We start from the raw sequence: 20,515 nt of genomic DNA, 5'->3' as shown, positions 1-20,515 counted from the left end.
AGAACACACACATGTACCTGTTTGCTCAGTCTCTTCGTACCTCCTCTTTCCTCCCTTGCCAAAGGGGCTGTTGCATCTCTGGTTTGAAGTCAATAGACCACAGAGAAGGATCCTGAATCACCACCAACATGGAACTACTGCAACTACAACTGCTCTCACTCCCATTCCGTATGCAGCCGTGCGGTGCAGTAGATGGGGAACTAACTTAGGACTCAGGAGACCTAGGGTTCTGTTTTTGGCAGACAATAATGTGCTGTACGACCTTGGACCAGTCATTTCACCTCTCTATGTCTTCATTTTCCCTCCCAACCTTTATTTGTCATGTCCATTTAGATTCTAAGCTCTTGAAGGCAGGCTCCGTCTCTCACTATGGATCTGTACACTGCTGAGCAAGAATAGTCCCCAATATATTAGGCACAAATGTAATACAAATAAATAAGCAAGCAAGCAGACAAACAATGACCAGTGCCCTCTTTTTTGCACTTCTCCCCCCAGGGTCCATGGTTTTTGCCTTTTGTGGTTTCCATTCTCTCTCTAGCCTCTTCTACCCTGCAATAATTTCTCAATTTTAGTGAACACCCTTAAGATTCTCCTCCTGCTTCTCCCATGAGCGTCCAGGTTAGAAAGAAAACAGTGTGATTTCTCAAAGCTGTGCTACTTCAGTGGCAAGGGCTACTCCATGACCTAGTGGAGAAGTGTCTTGCCAATGCCATCTAAATGACCCCCCCACACCGTGGAAACCTGTCACCACCACTGATTGAATTAGACAAAGATGTCATTCCTTCTGGTTCTCCTCATCATCCCGCTTCTATATTTAAAATGGGGAGGAACTCCTGGTATTATGAGACTCATTATTCTTTGGGATTAAGCAATTTAGGCAGCAAACTGAACTTTCTTGGCTGGAGCCAGAGAAAGTAATATACCTATGATACACACAAGAGACCTGTGTAAATTTAATTAAACCATTTGTTCACCCCTTACCTGGCAGCTGTTGCTATCCTAATGATAACGCCCTACATGCTTATAGTATTTAGTCACCTGAAAAGTTAGTAAAGTGCTTTTTCCACTATACAGCAATCTCTCCACACACCAGTGAAATGTAAGCACTGCTGAGGTGGGTCGTTCAGCCATTTAACACCACACAGCAACATTACAGCATACAGTGCGTTGGGGGGTGGGGGGGCGCAGAATGTGATCATTCAAGTTGTAATCTGTTCAGGGCACTTGGGTTAATATGCCCATGATTATGAAAACTACTATGGGACCTTTGACAACCTTGAGTCATTAAGGACTGACTGTTTTTAAGATCTAATCTGAAAGACAGCACCAGTGGTGGTAAGTTGTACAATAAATTGTTGAAAATGGTGGCAATAATATGAACATCTCCACAAAAACTGTTTCTCAAGCTAATGTTCCTTTTGTACAATGTTCCTGCGATTGTCATTGTCAATGCATTTACTCTTACCTGCCACATTTTTTACATGGAAACGTGTTCTCTTGGTTCTGAGCTTTACTGGGTGTGTCCGGTTTTGGCTTTGGTTTCCGTCTCCTTCTCTGCACTGGGGGAGGTGGCTTTTGAGGCTTCACTGCTTCCTTAGGCTTCCTTACAGTCCTACTGCTGGCTTCCCCTGGGGCATTAGACTCCTCGGTTCTTGAAACAAGGACCTCATTGACCTACATGGCAAAGAGACAGTTGTTAAAGCAAACTGAAAACGGGGCATCTCTGGAATAAAGGCTGCTGGCTGCACTCTGACCCCCGGTATTCCAATCCAAGCTATCCCTAATGAGAAACTCTCTCTGGTATATCTAGTGCCACTCGTCCTCCTCTCCAAGCATCAGTTCCAGGGCACTGTGTAGGATTTCATCACATTCCTAGTCACCAGCATCAAGTCATATAGAACACCATCTGGATGCTGGTAATACTCAGGAGTTATTCCAGTTCCAGCTCCTTCCATCAGGAAAAGTTAAAGCTGAAGATACTTTGTCTGGAGCTGTCTATCTTTATTCAACTTTTTCCAAACTGTTAACTGGGTGGGGTGGCAGGGGGTACAAAGGACTGGTGGGGGGAAGCACATGCAGCTCAGTGCAACACTTACCACTTCATTGGCTTGTAGTGTCTGCGTGGTCTTGGGAGGCACTGTGCTCTTCCTGTCATCCAACCCTTCCTCCTTCTCAGCCACCTCCTCCACGTGCGTATGTTCTTCACTGTAATTCTCCTTTCTGGGAGGAAGAACACGTGCAAACCTATGGGAACTCTTGACAAGAAGAAATGATAAAGAGATACAGTTAGTATTTTCTTCTTCAAGCTTCAGCTCTATGGCAGGTCAAGATAATTATGTGAAAAAGGATAGGAGGCTGAGCCTAGTGAACTGTAAGAACAGGTCTTCACTACCCCCCGTATCTGCAGGTAGCAATCGATTGCTCGGGGATCAATATATCGCGTCTCATCTAGATCAATCCCCGAACGCACTTATATCGATTCCGTAACTCCACCAACCTGAATGGAGTTGCGGAATAGACAGGGGGAGCCGCGGACATCGATCCCGCACCATGAGGACGGTGAGTAATTCGATTTTAGATACTTCGACTTCAGCTACGTTATTCACGTAGCTGAAGTTGCGTATCTAAGATCCATTTTCCCCCATAGTGTAGACCAGTCCTAAGAGTGCTCGTGCAGCTGCATTATGCTGACTGGAGAAAGCGCTCCTGTCGACACAATAAAACCAGCTCAACAAGCGGTGATAGCTATGTCGGCGTGAGAGCATCTCTCACTGACCTAGCACTGTGCACACCAGCACTTATGCTGGCAAAACTTGTCATTCAAGGGGTGTTTTTTTCCATAACCCCGAGCAAAAGTTTTGCCGACATAAGTGGTAGTGTAGACGTGGCCTTAGAAACACAAGAGTTTCTAATCAGACAGTTACTTAAGGAATCTATGCAATAGTTAGGACAATATTTATTATTTCTTGTATATATGTAGCATCAGTAAAATTATGAAGAGTAAACTGTGATTCAGTCCATGAAGTTTGCATTTGGCACCGAAGCCAAAGGCAGGCAAGGGGTTTGGGTGGTTACCTTGATATCAACCTCAGCTTCATCTTTCATAGACTTCTCATTAGTGGCATCCATGTCCCCAAAAATTAAGGTGCCATTCCGACCAATTTTCACTTGTTTTTTGTATGTGTAGTAAAACTCTACACACTGGGCCACCGTCTTGGTTTTTATCTGGTGTTTAAAAAAAAAGGAGGGGGGAGAAAAAAGAAGGAAAACTCTTTTTAAGGGTATTTTAATACTCATTAATGGTGTAATTACAAGTCACTTTACAACGTAATTTTCTTTTCCAACAAAATCTTTCTATTACACGAAAACTGTTTTAAGTTCTTTACACGGTGTTACATTTCCCACAAATCTTTTCTTTAGCCTCCACTGGAATTACTTAGGGCTAGATTCTGGCACCTTTACTCACACAGCGCAGCACTTTAGACTGAATAATCCCACAAGTTTCAATGGGGCTACTTGCACAATATGGTACTAGTCAACACAAAGATGGCAGAGACCTGGTCTACACTAGGAAGTTAGGTTGACATAACTATGTCGCTCTGGGGGTTGAAAAATCTACACCCGAGTAACCAGGGCCAGATTAAGGCAGGGGCTTTAGAGGCTGCCGCCCAGAGCCCTGGCTCACGGGGGGCCCCGCAAAAATAAATCACAGGCTGCAATCTCCAACTCCAGGCTGCTAAAAGTCCCACAGTGCAGCAGAGTGGCTCAGGCAGGATGCCTGCATGCTGTGGCCACACGCGGCTCCCAGAAGCGGCTGGCTGCTAGCACATCTCTGTGATCCCTGGTGTGTGGGGGGGGAAGGCAGATCCGCATGCTGCCCCCACCCCCAGCATCATCCCTGCAGCTCCCAATGGGAGCAGCCAATGGGAGCTACAGTTGCAGCACTTGTGGGAGTGGGCAGTGCAGAGAGACACACTGTCTCCCTCTCTGCAGCTGCTTCTGAGAGCAGCGTGGGGCCACAGCTTGCAAGCAGCCTGCCTGAGCCCCGCTTCGCCACAGCCTGGGAGCTGCCTGTAGTAAGTGCCTCCTGGCTGGAGCCTGCAGCTTGGACCCCTCCTCCACCCTCAACCCTCTGCCTCAGACCAGAATCCCCTTCTGCACCCAAACTGCTTCCCACACCCTGCACCCCCTCTTGTGCCCCAGCCCCCTTATGTGGCAAACTCCCTCCCAGGAAAAATACTTGTATATAGGGACCCCACAAAATCTAATAGGCCTGGGCCCATAGAAAAGTTAATCTGGCCATGTGACTGACACAGTTAAACCAACCTAACCCCTGGTTTAGATGGCATTAAGTTGACGGGAGAATTCTCCTGTCGACCTACCTATAGCCTCTCAGGGAAGTACAGTCCCTATGCAGATAGGGGAACCCCTCTGATCAACACAGGTAGTGTCTTCATTGAAGTGCTATAGCAGTGCAGCTGGAGCAGTGCCACTGTAGGGGTTTATGTGTAGACAAGCCCGAGGATATGCCTACACTGCAGATAAGGGAGTCTCTCTCAGCATGGGTGGACACATGCGGTGTGGATGTTGTGGCTGGAGCTTGGGCTCTCACATTCATGCAGTCCCCCGAGCTGCAGACTGAGCTGAAATGTCCAGACTATTTTGAGCTCATTAAGCTCAAGCCCTGGTAATGAGCATCTGTCTACCCAGGTTGAGAGGCTCGCAACCAGCTGCAACGTAGACATACAAAGATAAATGGGCGCTCCCTAAGGAGCAATTGAGTTATCAGGCCTCAGAGCAGACTTACAGCTTCCTGGGAGGTATTTAGTTTCCAACAGCATATTAGCTAAGGAACAACCAGAAAGCAAGTCTAAGAGATAGGGAGGAAGGCTTGCAGACCTTTTCATTTCTGTACCCATCTGGGAACACATGATTATCAGCAGACCCAGGAACAATTACACATGTTCTATCTGCGACTTATTTGAGAGTTTGGAGGCGGAGTACCAGCTTTTGTTAATGTCTAGGCTTTCACAAGTTAATACAAAGTTTTACATATTTGTTATTTATTCATGAGAAATTTGAAAACTACTCCTGACTTTCTTTTTTTTCCTGAAGCTTTCCCTCCAATGAAAACATCTTCATGATGGCTTAAAATGGAGAGGAGGCATTTACTAAAAGGACACTTTTACTGTCTCTAATTTTTATAGATCACTGGAAGTAAAACTACTAGATATTTCACCAATCACAAATCCATTTATTACTCCCGTGGGGATTCTGCATCAAAAAATTAAAAATTTTGTGCCAAAAAAAATTAAAAATTCTGCCAAATTCTGCATATTTTATTTGTCAAAATAATGCAATATAATCACATCAGTTTCACTTGTTTTGATAATTTATTTAAACTACAATACAGAAAAAAGTCACAATAACTATTCAGCATTTCCTAAACACATGAAAGTTGACTTAAAGTATGGCTACACTTGAAATTTCAAAGCGCTTTGAAGTGTGACTGTGGTCGCAGCGCCAGCGCTGGGAGAGAGCTTTCCCAGTGCTGCATGTAAACCACATCCCTTACGGGTGTAGCTCCCAGCGCTGCAGCACTGATTACACTGAGGCTTTACAGCGCTGTATCTTGCAGCGCTCAGGGGGGTGTTTTTTCACACCCCTGAGCGCGAAAGTTGCAGCGCTGTAAAGTGCCAGTGTAGCCAAGCCCTCCTTACAAACACTTCGTAACTAATATCCTGCATTACAGTTATAATCCTGGATTTTCCTTTAAATTACATTACAGAACGCCAAACAGCAAAAAAGTAGAATGTCATTTTAAATTGCTCAGAGACTTCCACAGATAAAAGTCATACAGTTTTGCTAATCATTGTCATGGACCTGGCTGGGTACTTTGGGAAGTGCTTGCTTCTGATTGTCCTGACTTTTTATTGACTGCTTGGTAAACGTTTTATTTGCCCTCAAACTCTTTTCTTTTTTTTAAAGGGTAAGTACAATAAATCCTGAGCTGTAATCTAATCCTATTGTGCCACTTTGGCAGAGGAAAAAAGTGAGAAAGCACATAAATCTTCCTAGCTGATTCCCTTACTGTCATTTATAATAAGGCTCTCTGGCATATAATCATCACTCCGGCAATGTAGGTACTTTAACCTTTTACAGGTTTTATGCTCCTAGAGGAATCGACTGAGAATGGAAACAGTTAATGAACAATAGGAACATTAACAATATTACTACACAGGCAGGCTGCTACATTTCTGCCTGCAGGAAAGAGCCTTCCTCATGCATCATAAAAAGACCTGTCCCTCCACACCCCTGGCGAGCCACAGTAGCAAGTGAGAGGGACAGTCTCTCTCTCGCTTGTTGGTAAGCGCGCATGCCCAGCCCCTCCCTGTGATGGTGATCATCTCCCCCGCAGGCATGCCCGCCCAACTCCTCTCCCCCTGCAGTGATATGCATATATGAGGCTGCTCCAGGGCCAGGCACATTGGAACTGACTCATTGCCTGGGCTACTGGGGAAAAGGTGCATGTCCCCCTGCAGATTTCTTTTGCATTTTTCTGCACAGGGGGCACAGAAATATGTGGGCCATATGAATTTTGCACCTCTGCAGGGGAATAGAATTTTGTCAGGAGTAATCTATGGGCCATTTTGCCACAATGGGAATTTTTCCCATTCAGTTTTGTAACTGGGCTACTTGAGTGTTACTGGAGCACTACCCTCACTTTATAAATATATTCTGTGTAACTGATCTGTGCCCTGGGCTAAATGAGAGAGATTGGATTGATTAATGTGGGTAGGGGGCGGGAAATCAATAAGTAGCACTATGTTTTTAATGTGTTTTCTATGTGTGTTAAGTAACTGGCAGAGTAACTTACAAGTTTCTGGACCAGGAAAAAGTCTTTCTTGTAGATTGCAATGCCTTTGTTGAAAAGTTTCTTCTCATCAACTTTCCACCTGTCTGATCCTATAAGTAAAGAAGTTTAAACTGAAACCTATTTCATTTCAAGCTTTTAGTCTTCTAGTTGTTTTTTCTTTAAGTTTCCTTTAAATAAAATCAGCCCAAACTATATGCAGTTCATGACACATCTGAAGTAGTCTCAGTACAATAACACTCTTGCACCTCCAACAAGAAAATACACAATCCAGAATGTCCCTTAGCCCTCCCACATTCTTTCTTTATCCACACAGCCACAGTGGAAAGTACTCTGGTCATGTCAAAGAGCTGTTGTGCTTGTAATGTGAACAGATGTGTAATTTTTGTGCACTAGAGATGGAGCTATTGAGCTTCTCTCTACCCTCACCAGACCAAGGTCTCCCAGGGTTACTTAGGGCCATCCTCAGTCACGAAAGATACTATCTTGCAATTTGTTATATATTGGAGTGAGGGTACAGACAGACAGCTGCATCGGACATTGCAGTTTTGCTTCCATAGAGGAAACAATGAGATACAATAACCTGCTAATGTCTGAACTCTCTAAGGTCCTACTACAAGCAGCATAGGTTACTAGCGACTGGAAATTCTTCCACTAATACTCTCTCTCATTCCCCTGCTATGAATTCATGCCACAGAGGTTGCAGTTCTGAGATTTGGACAGTCCTTCCATCACCCATAAGCCTCCCTTCTGTGATCGCTCTCTGTGAAGACATCCAGTCCCTTGACAAGCCTGGGTATACAAAAAAGTGGCCCAGTGACTAATGGACTTGTGGTGCATGCAGCACACTAGCAAATCCTAAGTGTCACAATAGCCGCAGGCAAGAATCCCTGCAATTCACCACTGCACTCATCCAGGCAAGGGATGATGTCTGATTCCTATAAAGCTTCCTGAAAAAAAAAAAAAAGTATGAGACTATATCAATATTAAAAGAGCACAAACAACCACCATCACCTGCTGTGCAAAAGGGTGAAGGAGGATCAGTTAAAATATCCCTATCTGCAGCTAGGGCTGCCAGCTACAAAGGAAGCAGAGGCAGCTGCGCTGAGTTCCCCTCAGCATACCTGTGTAGTGATAGTCTGCCAGCGGGTGGTGTGGCGATCGCATTGGCCTCTTCAGCAGCAATTTGGTCAAAGTAGCCTAAGAGACAGTACAACAACAGAATTAGCTTCATGTAGGACACTAATTTATACAGGTATTACAACAAAGAACATCAGGCAATCCCCTTAGTATCATCCTCTACCAGCAGATTAATTGTATTAAAAGCTCTCTTTCCCACCCTATGCTCTAGCATTTGGAATAGCGAAATGTGAGTCAAGACACCAGCATTCCGATCTTGATTCTCTGGTACCTTGGGCAAGTGACCTCACCTCTCCATGTCTCCACTTTTCCATCTGTAAATTGGGTAAAATACTACTCACCTACTCTAGCTCATAAAAGGTGTTGAGAGACACGATTATTATTCCCACAGATGAAAGGCCCTATAGAAGTATTATCTTGTGTAGTGATGATCCCATGTAGCATGTGCTCTCTTACAAAGCCAGTTCCCACTGGCTACCACTCCTTTTCAGATTCAGGATACCAGTGAAATGAGTTTAGAAATCTCAGCTCACTTGAGTAAACAATATTCCAAAATAAAATGAAAGGATCACTTCAGCAGAAGAAATTTATCTCAGAGACTATAAAGCCACTCAATTGTAGCCACTTTTTATCTGCACTTAAACTATAGCTACCATTTGTCCTGAAGTTAGAGAAGTTTATGAAAGACTGGTGCACTAAACAGCTACACTTAGTAATTTTATAGCATTTACCAAAGAAATCAGTGTTTTATAAAAATAAATGGTTATAAACTGCTGCAAGGTAGGTAAGTATACCCATTTCACAGATAGGCAAAGAGAGGTTAAGTGATTTGCCTAGGGTCACAAAGAGAGTCAGTGACAAAGGCAAGAATTGAACCCAGGAGTCCTAACTCCCAGTCTCATGCTATAAAACCAGTAGACAATGTTCCGTCACATGAGACTTGGCTTCCAATTTAAATGGCAAGTAAATTTAGTTTAGCAATTTCAGCCATTTGATCCCTGCAAGCTAAAACCAGAAACCACATACAGTCTGATGCAGTTCAACATTTTTAGCAGTCTCTGCTTAGGAGAGGCCAAAGACTGAAATAGTGACGATAGTGCAGATCAAAATAGAGGTGCATCTGCAGAGCTGTGAGGGGCCATGTTGGGAATAGTGACAGGAAGAGGTGATAAGCATTAGGATTCAGAAGTATTGGCAGAATTGTGTAGTGCTTTGCAAACTTCCTTCTTTCAAATAAGCTTCTTGCTTCTGCAACCAGTCCTTGATTATAGTGAGCATTAAGGTCTCTTCCCACAATCTCAAAAGATAGACAGAACATCAAAGAGGACTCACCAGAATGTTTCCCTTTTCTTCATGCAAGACGTGCAGCGCCAGCTCCTGATTGGTACCAGCCCCAGGAAAAATACTTGAACAGGCAGCAGTTAGCAGATTTTCCACTATTACCAGGTAAGTGCCATCAAATCAAAAAAATGGATGGGGTGGAAGAAGCAAAAGATCAGATTAAGAAACAGGAAAGCAGTTGCTATTTTTTCCCATATTCAGTGAGTTTGGTTGGTGAGGGTCTCAGCATAGTTTTTGATGAGCTAGTGCCTACATATATCTTGGGCAACAATAGGATTTGCATTATTTTATCCAAATTGGTCCTTTCCACTCAAAAACTAGAGAAACCAGGAAAGAACCATAAGATTGAATGATCACAGAACTTCAACTCCCTCTCACTCTAAGAAAGGATGGTGAATCCAGGTGATGTTCAGATAAGACATAATAATGCAGGACTAAGGGGAAGGGAAGAGAGCCAAGACTGAATGAACCTCAGTGTTGAATTTCCTTCTTACTTGGGGGGGGGGGGGGGGAGAGGGGAGGCGGAAGGTATTTCCTCTCCAGGTTAGCATAAGAATACTATGAGAGCAAGGCGAGAAAATACAAATCTGAATGAACGTACAAATACCATTTCCTTCTTTTTGAGAAAAGGCTGCTCAAGAGCTACTGCTTCAGTAAGTGAACAAACCCAGGATTCAGGGCAGCTCTACCCTACATCAGTGGTTCTCAAACTAGGGCCGTTGCTTATTCAGGGAAAGCCCCTGGTGGGCCAGGCCGATTTGTTTACCTGCCATGTCCATTGGTTTGGCCGATCGCGGCTTCCAGTGGCCACGGTTCACCGCTCCGGGTCAACATGGGCTGCAGGAAGCAGCGTGGGCTGAGGGATGTGCTGGCTGCCCTTCCTGCAGCCCCTCATTGGCCTGAAGCGGTGAACCATGGCCCGTGGGAGCCATGATTGGCCGAACCTGTGGACACGGCAGGTAAAAAAAAAAAAAGGATGGCCCACCAGGGGCTTTCCCTGAGCAAGCAGCGGCCCTAGTTTGAGAACCACTGCCCTATATAGTTATGTTGGCACAGCTCTGTTGGCCGGGGGGGGGGAGAAAAAAAAATCACCTCCCTAGCTGGCACAGCTATGCCAGAAAAACCTCTAATGCAGGCCCAGCTATGTAAAAAAAGACATTCTTCAAAATTCTTTGGCGAATCAAAAAACATCTTTGTTTCCACTTTCCGGCATTTTGACAAAAGCAAAGAGAAGGAGGACTGAGCTGACAAAATGGATGGGGGAGAAAGTGGTGGTGCCACCACCTCTCTTATAACTTTAGCTCACTTGTTGAGGCACTCACCTGGGATGTGGGACCCTGAGACTACACTATGAGTGCTACAGCTACACCATTGTAGTGTACACACCTGCTACAGTGACAGAATTATTATTCAGGAGACAGTAGCTAGGTCAACAGAAGAATTCTTCCACTGAGCTACCAATGTCTATACTGGAGCTTAGGTTGGCTTAACTAAGTCTCTCACAGCCCTGAGCAATGTAGCTAGGGGTCAATCTAAGTTTTAGTTGTAGACCTGCCCCTAGATGCAATTCCCCCCTCTGCTTGATACAGAAATGAGATTTGAACTTGGGCTTTCCACATTGCACAAAAGTGCCCTAGCCATTAGGCTATGTGATATTCTGGTGTGGGGCGCTCTCAATTTCTCCACTCGTTCCACTTTTTATAAGTAGTCATTGGAGCAGGGACTTGAACTTGGCTCTCCCACCTCCCAGGTGAGTACCCTAACCACACTGTAGTCACTCTCATTATTTCTCTGGCCAAACGGCTATCCATTGTCATCACGAATGACTATAAATTGCCACTGTGAATGACAATGGATAGTCATTTGGCCAGAGAAATAATGAAAATGACTCTACAGTCTAGTAATTAGAGCATTCCCCTGGGAGATGGGAAACTTACCCCATGCCATGGGCTGTGTGTGTCCCCTGTCTCTCCCTCTTCAGACACCAATGTCCCCAAGTCTCTCTCCATGCCAGGTGCTCTACGTAATCCCCATTCCCCCATCTTATTCCTTTTCCCTCTGTCTAGGACAGAAGTCATTTAGGTGTCAATATTTTTGAATTGTAGTGGGAGGATTGGCAGAGCTGAGATAGGGGCTACTGTTATGCTGGAAGGTGTCAATGGCTGGCTGCCATCAACTGGTTCTTTGATCTTCAGACAATTGAACAGGTGGTTGAAGCTGTTGGGTGCTAACCAGATGCTAAAATTCCATGTATTCCCCATTTCCCAATTTCAGTTTTTCCACTTTTCACCAAAATCTATAGTGTTCTGCTCACCTCCCACTTAGAACATTCCCTGAAATTTTGGAACTGATATGATACAAAAACATACAGAAGTTATATTACAGACAAGGAAATGCCCTAGAATTGAAAGAGACAATATAAGTAAAGCAATACCTTTTATTGGATCAACTTCTGTTGGTGGAACAACAGATGCAAAACCTGCAGACGTATCTCCACTTCTATGATGATCAATACTACCCATAACACACCTTTCAAGATTCATGGGTCCTACGCATGCTTATTGTAATACGTAACATACCTCATCCAGTGCATCACATGCTCTAACAACTGTTTGTGAAACCAGAAAATCACTACACTCTCAAACAACCTCACACAGAAAAATGATAAAAGACAAATACTCCTATCACCTGTGGGAAAACACTTTTCACAAAGTGATCACTTCATATTTGACCTTTCAATGCTAGTGCAGGTTTCCCTTGAGGAGAACACCTTCAAAAGGTGAGCCTGGAAACTTAAATTCACAATTCTGATAGACACCAAAAGCCATGGACTTAATAGGGACACTGGTTTTATGGCTCATTACAATTTGTAACACACCACATGGCCTGCTACCCTTAACTGCCCACTTCAAATCCTTCATGCCTAACAATCTAACTCCCCAATTGCCCAATTCATTTCAAGCAACTGTCTCCCATGCTGTCTTTTCCATTTAACAATCTCTCCCAACTTGTAATTAGCTCAGGCCTGGCGACACTAGAAAATTAGATTAGTATAACTAGGTCGTTCATGGGTAACCGCCCCAATGCTGTAAAGAGAATTCTTCCCAAGACCTAGCTACTGCCTCTCTGGGAGGTGGATTATTTGCAAGGAGGGGAGAGAATGTCTTCTGTCAGCATAGACAGCATCTTCACTGAAGCACTACAGCAGTGCCACTGAATCACTGCAGCATTTTTTAAAGAGCAGACAAGCCCTGAGACATTCTGCTTCCTTCCCCAGACCTGAAGAGCTCTCCGTAGCTCCAAAGCTCATACCTTCCACCAACAGAAGTTGGTCCAATAAAAGATATTACCTCATCTACCTTTTCTCTCTCATATCCTAGGACCAACACAGCTACAACACCACTGCAAAAACAGAGTTGAATGTAATGCCTTGCCTCATTCAGTCAATGATCTAATTTGTCCTTTCTGCCCTTTCAGGTTCTCCATAATTTTCCACAAGAAGTTTTCAACAACACTCAGTGAAACCTGACACTTGATCAGTAGTGTGAAGCTATTTAAAATGGAGCCTAAGGTAGAGAACACAGCTACCCTACCAAAGCTGCTACTTTTTGTTTGGGGTCCATTTACCAATCTCTCCAGACCCTTACCATTCTCTTGAGTAGCTTTGTTGATTTCCAGGTCCCCCCATGGCTGCCATACCATGTCTGCCTTGTGCTTGTCAGCTGATGCCAAAGATCTGTCTTGGAGCACAGGGATTTCCGCTTGAAACCGGGATCCCACATTGATTCGCCTGGGAAATGGAGAACAAATAATGACAATGTCCACTTCACAATATCTAGAAGGCACCTATCTTCTAAAAACACAATCGATCCCAAAGAGATCAAAACATAGGCCACATGATAGCTATAAGGCAAGAACAACATTCAGTAACTAGTACTACTTGAGTCAGACCTCAGATGGCGACCTAGAGGCAAAAGGCTCCATGCCCTATTACAAATTTCTAGTGTTGTTTTATTAATTATGTTGTTCTATTTAACGAGAGGGTCCCTTAGAACTGCTGAATTTCAACTCAGTCTCTAATCTGAGGCCTGATTACTGACAAAGCACCCAGCTCTAATACAAATTAAGACCATTCAAGCAGTGTATTAGGTTCTAGTACTTTTCCCCTGGTTCTCCTAATTGACCAATGTGCAGGATAGAAACGGTGCTATCCAGACTCGAAAACAGAGAGATTTCATTACAGGAGGAAAGGAGAAGAAAATCCACAACCAGCCCCACTGAGCACAGCTGCACACTGTACTATTTCATGAGTCCAAATATGAGTCCAACCTTTGACTACCCTCTTTCTCACTTCGTATCTCTGCCATCATTTGACTTACTGAGCAGCATTAACAGGTGGCTTGAGATAGACTGAGCAATTGAACCACAGACAGGCAACTCAAAACGAAGTATAGGGTAAGTATGAACTATGGTCACCTGTTGGCAGACCCAAGAATAAAAATTAGTAGATCACACTAAAAATATATTTTCTACAGAATAAAAATGTCTCCTGTCATCCCTTCCTCCATTTTTAAAAATTAGTTCCAAGAAAGGATTTAGAATTAGAATCACATTATCTGGCATACACAGATCTGCCATCTGCACGGACATGAGGTGAGGCTGAATGTCACAGCACAGGTGGTTGCAGTGCTCAGGAAGTCTGTTTCCAAAAAAAGCTACTATGCTGCAAAATAATTTATTTGAGAGATGGGATGAATAACGTTCTGTTCGTCTGAAGACCAATTACGTTACTACTTGCAACAGTTATTGATAATGCCCAATGCCCTGAGTCTGTAAACACTTATGCACATACTAGCTTAACTTCAGTGGGACTTTTCAGGGTTGTAAACATGATTGGGCCAAGTAGAAAAGTTAAGCATGTGGGTTTTTGCAGAATTAGAGCCTGTAGCAAGGCGCCCTGGCTCCCCGCCGCGCCTGAAAGGGACGAGCCAGAACAGATGCCGAGGTGGGCAGAGCCATCGCTGCCAGTCCCCGCCCCCCGGAAGTTAAAAGGGCGGGACAGGAAGTATAAAGGCCCGGCCCCAGCGCTCAGTTAGGCGCAGGCCGCTGGAGGCGACAGATGCTGGTGCTTGAGCTCCCGCCGGGCCCAGCCTGCCCTGAGCTTGGTATCCAGAAGAGCGCTGGCCTGAGCTTCCCCGTCCCCGGTATCCAGAAGAGCGCTGGTCTAAGCTTCCCCGTGCCCGGTATCCAGAGGAGCTGCCTGAGCTTCCCTACGCCCGCTATCCAGAGGAGTCGCCTGAGCTCCCCTACAGCCGATATCGTGAGGAGCCCATGGCCTGGGACCCACTGGACGAAGCCGGCAAGAGACAGGTACCTAGAGAGGGGGAGACTGGAAGTGGCCCGGGGGTAGCCGACCCCAGTCTGGCTCCAGGGGACCTCGAACCAATGTCAGTGTGTTGCAGCCAGGATCCCCACTGACTGCAGCCAAACTTTGCCGCTGCCAGGGCCCCGGGCCAGGACGCAGTGGAGTGGGAAGGCCTGCATCCCCCCTGCCACCCTTCCGAGGGTGGCAGACTCCCCCTCCCCCTGGCCTGAGGAGGCCTTCTGTACTGTTTAACTCGCTGTATTTGCTAAGCCCTGCTGAAGGGCCTGAGCCTGAACTGTTTGTTGCCCCGCCCTGCTTCAGGGCTGGGCCTACGGACATTGTGTCCGCCCAGCCCCTGTTGAAGGGCCGGGACTCTGACTTGCTTAGAGACTGTTTGTGTACTCAGCTCTGCTGAAGGGGCTGAGCCCTGGACAGATTGCTGCTGTGTAGCGAGGCGCCCTGGCTCCCCGATGCGCCTGAAAGGGACGAGCCCAAGCACCGGACCCTTACAGGGCCCAAGAGTGATTGCAAGATAGATCCTTGCATCCCACTCCTTGAAATGGAATTGTCCCCATTTCCTGCTCTATCAAGCCAGGCAGGTCATGAGGAGGGGTAAGGTAGGTAAGTAGAATTAGCACTGGAAAGGGAACTCATCTTCTGTATCAATGTCTTCATAAATGTTGTGTGTGTGTGACAAGTTACATTATAAGGAACAGTGAAAATGTCAAACTGCAATTTTGATATATTTAGATAATCCGATTAGTTTTAAAGGGGGACTACATCGGGCCAAGAACAGATTAGAAAAAAAGTTTGGAGGCCCAGGAGAAAGAAAAAAGCATCAAGAACACCCTCAATGGATAATAATGCTGGAAAAAAACAAGTTACTACATACCCACAATGAAAAACTCAAATCTATCTTTCATTGGCATGATTTGCAGATATGGACCTAACTGAACCAGAGGGCTCACACCACAATGCCCTATGATGCCAAACACATTTACAAGTAGGCACAGAAAAGAACCATTACTTTTAGTCTTCAACCTGACCTTTCCCATGCTTGTTCCGCTTAAAACAAAAGCGCAAGAAATTTTTGGCCATAAGAACTTAAGCGAAATGGTGAATCTGACTGCACCCCGAAACCTCCAAAGATAAAAGTTTCACAAATTCCAGTGAAGGTTCACATTGTTTGCTAGCATAATTCTACTGATTTAATAAGTTATACCAAACTGAGAATTTGGCCCAAATCAATTACATATTTTGTGACTCAAAGGCCATGATCTAGATGAAGAAATTGATCTCTTGATGACAACAGTAGTCAACACCAGGTTCCATTGTATTGGTGTGAAACAATTTAACAAGTGATTAACAAAATGGTTGAAGAAAGCATGACGGGCTATGTTTACACTACGGAGCCTATGCCCTAGTGTTAATGCAGCATACACCAATAAAAGCCAAGTTTTTTGCAGGTATAGGAATATCGCCTGTCTGAATAGCTATATCAACTTCTGTCACCACAGCTATGCCTATGCTGGTGGTTTAATCAGTATGACTATGACAATCGGGAGTGTTTTTTCACACTCCTGGCTGACATAGTTATGCTGATATAAGTTCTAAGTGTAGACCAAGCCTCATATTGATGGAATTTGCAGAGGTGTTGAAAATGGTTCCATCTCATGTACAATAGTAGTTAAACCATTTTCAGCACCAGTTGCTATAAGTTCTAGAATCACCAGATAGTAGCAAGATAAAGTAGAGAGAACATGATTAATGCAATTTTTATTTTTAAGGTTAAAAGTTCCCCTTTGTTTTGCTAACTCAGTTACCATTATTTAAAAGAAAAGAAAGAAAGAGAAAGCCCTATGAATTTGTTCCTGAAGCTGGTTACATTCTGAAAATTAACTGTTTGTCCATTCTGTGCTTTGCCTTCCCTTTAAGGAGCAATATTTCCTAACTCTTAAAAAAAGTATACAAGATGCATAATAATGTTTATGCATGGTGAAATGACAGTGACCTTGTCACCTTTAGCTAACTACAGTAGTTCAAATTTAGCCCAGCAACTGAACAGTAATGATGGAAAATAGATACCACTGTGGCAACTGTTCAGTGGACCATTAGAAATTATATTTAGTGCATGAAGAAAACCCTACACTTTTAATAAAAAGACACTCATAGCAGCGAGTTTGTAAATTTCTAAAAGATAAACCAACAAAAGGGGACTCTGTGGCACTTTCCTATCCTCCTAAATCTGTAAACTGTGTAAGGAATACATGCTTGCCATCAAGCGAGGTAGAGGATTTTGTATGACTGTATTGATACTTACGGTTCAATGCTGACTGGGGTGGCCTCCCCCATTACTGCAAGGATGGGAGGGGTGACTTCTGAACTATCTGTAAGACAAGCAACAGACTTGCTCAAAACTCATCAATTTTATGTTTGGGGCAGATGTGGAAGTATGTAAACACCACATCTGAGCACAGACTTTCCACCACCCAAAACAGGCATTCAACTGCCAAAGAACTGTAAGCTGAAGAGGGATTTTTGAACTTTCACCCACCATTTCATTCTGGTCCACCATTTTCATGACAGTAACCCATTCTTTAAAAACAAACTCTCTCATACTTCAGCTAAACTAATCCCATGCTTAAGAGAACAACTAACTCTTTCAAGACTAAATCTTTTCTTTAGGAAGTTAGTAGGGGGTGCAGGAGATCAATGGTGGGTTGATCCCAAGTAACATCTCTAAACATGGCAGCATCACTTCTGCTATATCCCACTTCCCTGAGTCTCCCATCAGGAAGCTCCACATCCAGCTATCCATAACTGTCTAAGAGAACGATAATTTCATTCATGTTGGCGCTCAGCCTCCCACTCCCAACAAGCCAAAGAAAGGAACTTACTAGATCTCAGCAGAGTTCTGTGAGTACTTTTAGGGGTCATCGGAGGTGGAATTGAGTGACCACTAGCAGAGAGAATAGCATTGAAATACAGCCCAGACCCTTCTCTCACTGGGCTGAGAATTGGTGGAGGTGTGTAGGGAGGTAGCTCAAAGTTCCTATCTGAAGGGTGATCTGCAAGGCGCACAGGTGAGCGTAAGTGGCTCTGATATGGAGTGATGTTGGAATAGACTGGAGGGACAATGAAGGTGCCTGCTTTCGGTGGTATGAAGAGTGGTTCAGGTCTTGGGCGCTGCTTTGGTTTCCGGGAAAAGCCCTCGGATTCCTCCTTTGGAACAGCATCTTCATGCTACAAAAAGAAAACAAAATCTTTTTAATACAATCTTCTAAACCAGGGGTTCTCAAAGTGGGGTCACAACCTCATTTTGATGGGGTCACCAGGGCAGAAAGCCCCAACCCAGAGGTCCATAGGAAAAGGGAAGCTGAAGCCCCAGCCAGCCCACCCACCTCTCCGCAGGCGAATGTGGGTGAAGCACTGAAAAACAAATAAATACAGGTCAGGTCTCGCTGTTGGAGATGACCTCTGTCTTTACCTCAGCCACACAGAGCCCCACTTCAATGCAAGTTCACTCCTCCCATTAAGGTGCATATTTATTTTTATTTTTTAACTACTGGATATAAAGATTGTCTTGTGATTGTATTGTCCATTAAAATATTTAGTGGCTATTTTTTGTTGATACGGCCCTGTAATGCATTTTTTATTTAAAATACTAACTATTCTGAGTAACACAGGGTACAGGGTTCATGCAGTAACTTTTCTTGTCAGAAGCGGGTTGCGGAGCAATTAAGTTTGAGAAACACTTATCTAAACACTAAATTGTATTGTAATGATGCCTTCAGATTGCTTACAAAATTTCTATGACATGACATGCTCAGTGCACTGCAGGATAGGAGCTGGCTAGGGCTTCTTAAGAGGCACTCCATGCAGCCCTAATGGGGAGACAACTATTATTCAGCAACAACATTTCTGGTAGATTATAAAGTTGCATTTACAAGCTCCAGACAGAGGTCCAGTCTGATGCTGGGTTAGAAAGATGGCAGTTGTAACGTGGTGGTCATGAAGGGGGAAGATGGGATTTTAACAGAACTCTGACACACACAGATGACCCCACAGGGTGAGAGAAGGAATGAGTCACTTTCAATGATAGAACAGAAGAAAATCCAACGGTCTTTTCTCAAAAGTCTGCAGCTGCTTAGGAACTATACACTATTTGTCATCTCTCCAGCCAGCAAAATTATCCACTATAATCCTTTATCTCAATCTCTCTCTTCTGACTAGATGCAATATTTAAATAAATAATAGATATTGAGGGAACCCCAACAAGGGATTCTTATAACATCAAGACAGGTTTCAGAGTAGCAGCTGTGTTAGTCTGAATCAGCAAAAACAACAAGAGTACTTGTGGCACCTTAGAGACTAACATTTATTTCAGCATAACCTACAGCTCACTTCTTCAGATGCATGTATGTATAAATATCTCCTGTGTGTGTGTGTGTTCCATTCTATGCATCTGAAGAAGTGAGCTGTAGCTCATGAAAGCTTATGCTGAAATAAATTTGTTACTCTCTAAGGTGCCACAAGTACTCCTGTTCTTATAGCATCATGGTAGCCATGTGAACAAAAGGTCCAATTTGGGACTTAGAACTCAAAGATAGGCACACAGTTTTACAACTCAAAGTTACCTGTGCATGAATGGTAAAAATGCCCCTTATTTAGAGCATAGCTCTGCTAAATGAAGATCACTGGAATAGAGCAAGCCTTCAACAGCATACACATTATTTAACCAGAGACACATTTTGTCTACCTTCATTTCTTCTATCCTCCAGACTTTTTGTGGGCATTACTTGGCTATTTTAGTACCAGCAATAGGCCTCAAAAAGCCAATGGTTCTCCACATATTAGCCATCCGATGGCAGGGGTGCACATAAAAAACCCAACCCTCTACATACAGGACTCAGATATGGTCTCTGGATCAAATTCAGCCAAAGACCAGGTGCCCCTTTCAAGTTTAGGAGACTCAAACTATTCATTCACAATTAAAAGTTGTTTCAACAGAAAGGATGAAGCTGGGTACATAGATCCAGCAGACTTCTAGGTCTATTAATGTTACCATACCTGGACTAAGGTTTCCATGTTGGAGCTGCGATTGGATCTTCTTCTGGTGACTATCACAGAGGGCTTGCGTTCAGAAAGACCTCGATCATTTGCCAGCACCCTCTGGAGTTTCCCTTCCTCACCCTTTTCCTTCCCAATAGCTTGCAAGTCGAATTTCCTCACTGGCACAGACACAGGCATGATTAGAGGAACAAGGCTGCTATCTTCCCGGGGTCTCTTGGAGGCTTGTGGAGAACTGGCAAATTCCAAAACACTTTTGGCTGCTGCAGGTGCTGCAGCCACCACATTCTTCTTCTCTTTTGAAGTATCCAATTCCTGAAGACAAGAAGAAAAAAATTCCAAATGCACCTTAAAAGTTTTAGATCACCCACCTTTAATTAGACAATATGTCACTTTCAGTCTAAATCTCTTATTTCAGGGTTCCATGGTATTCTCAACACATCATCCTCTTAGCTGGAAAGTACTCAGAACTACAATATCTGGGAAAAAGGATACTTTATCTGAATTATCTTCCAAAGTTGGCAAAATGATTTTAGAGTTGTCCCATCTATTTCAACTGGGGTTAGAAACAGTACTGACTACTCTCTTGATCCTTCATTCCCACATCCATAGTTTTACATTTTGTTTTCCAGATTGACTTATGCCCTGCAAATAGCTTCCTCAATAACCCCCAATGTGCTTATGGGGAAGTATTTTCACTATTTGGGAAACATCTGTATATTGCA

The 20,515-nt window shown here is 44.0% G+C and overlaps 1 protein-coding gene across 4 annotated transcripts in view; it reads right to left on the bottom strand.

Annotated features, from left to right (window-relative positions):
• ELMSAN1 (ELM2 and Myb/SANT domain containing 1) overlaps positions 1-20,515 on the bottom strand; it is a 92,429-nt gene that overhangs the window by 7,984 nt on the left and 63,930 nt on the right. For all 4 annotated transcript variants that reach the window (XM_030559622.1, XM_030559620.1, XM_030559621.1 and 1 more), the window contains 10 exons: positions 19,791-20,105; positions 17,618-17,963; positions 17,041-17,107; positions 13,003-13,145; positions 9,347-9,450; positions 7,999-8,074; positions 6,878-6,966; positions 3,076-3,225; positions 2,097-2,255; positions 1,466-1,674 (listed from right to left, as the gene is read on the bottom strand). In XM_030559622.1, the coding sequence (XP_030415482.1) occupies positions 1,466-1,674; positions 2,097-2,255; positions 3,076-3,225; positions 6,878-6,966; positions 7,999-8,074; positions 9,347-9,450; positions 13,003-13,145; positions 17,041-17,107; positions 17,618-17,963; positions 19,791-20,105 (1,658 nt within the window). The remainder of the gene's footprint in view (positions 1-1,465; positions 1,675-2,096; positions 2,256-3,075; positions 3,226-6,877; positions 6,967-7,998; positions 8,075-9,346; positions 9,451-13,002; positions 13,146-17,040; positions 17,108-17,617; positions 17,964-19,790; positions 20,106-20,515) is intronic.

Source organism: Gopherus evgoodei, chromosome 4 (assembly GCF_007399415.2).
Source record: "Gopherus evgoodei ecotype Sinaloan lineage chromosome 4, rGopEvg1_v1.p, whole genome shotgun sequence".
NCBI lineage: Eukaryota > Metazoa > Chordata > Testudines > Testudinidae > Gopherus > Gopherus evgoodei.
This window is presented reverse-complemented; position numbering and strand designations above follow the sequence as displayed.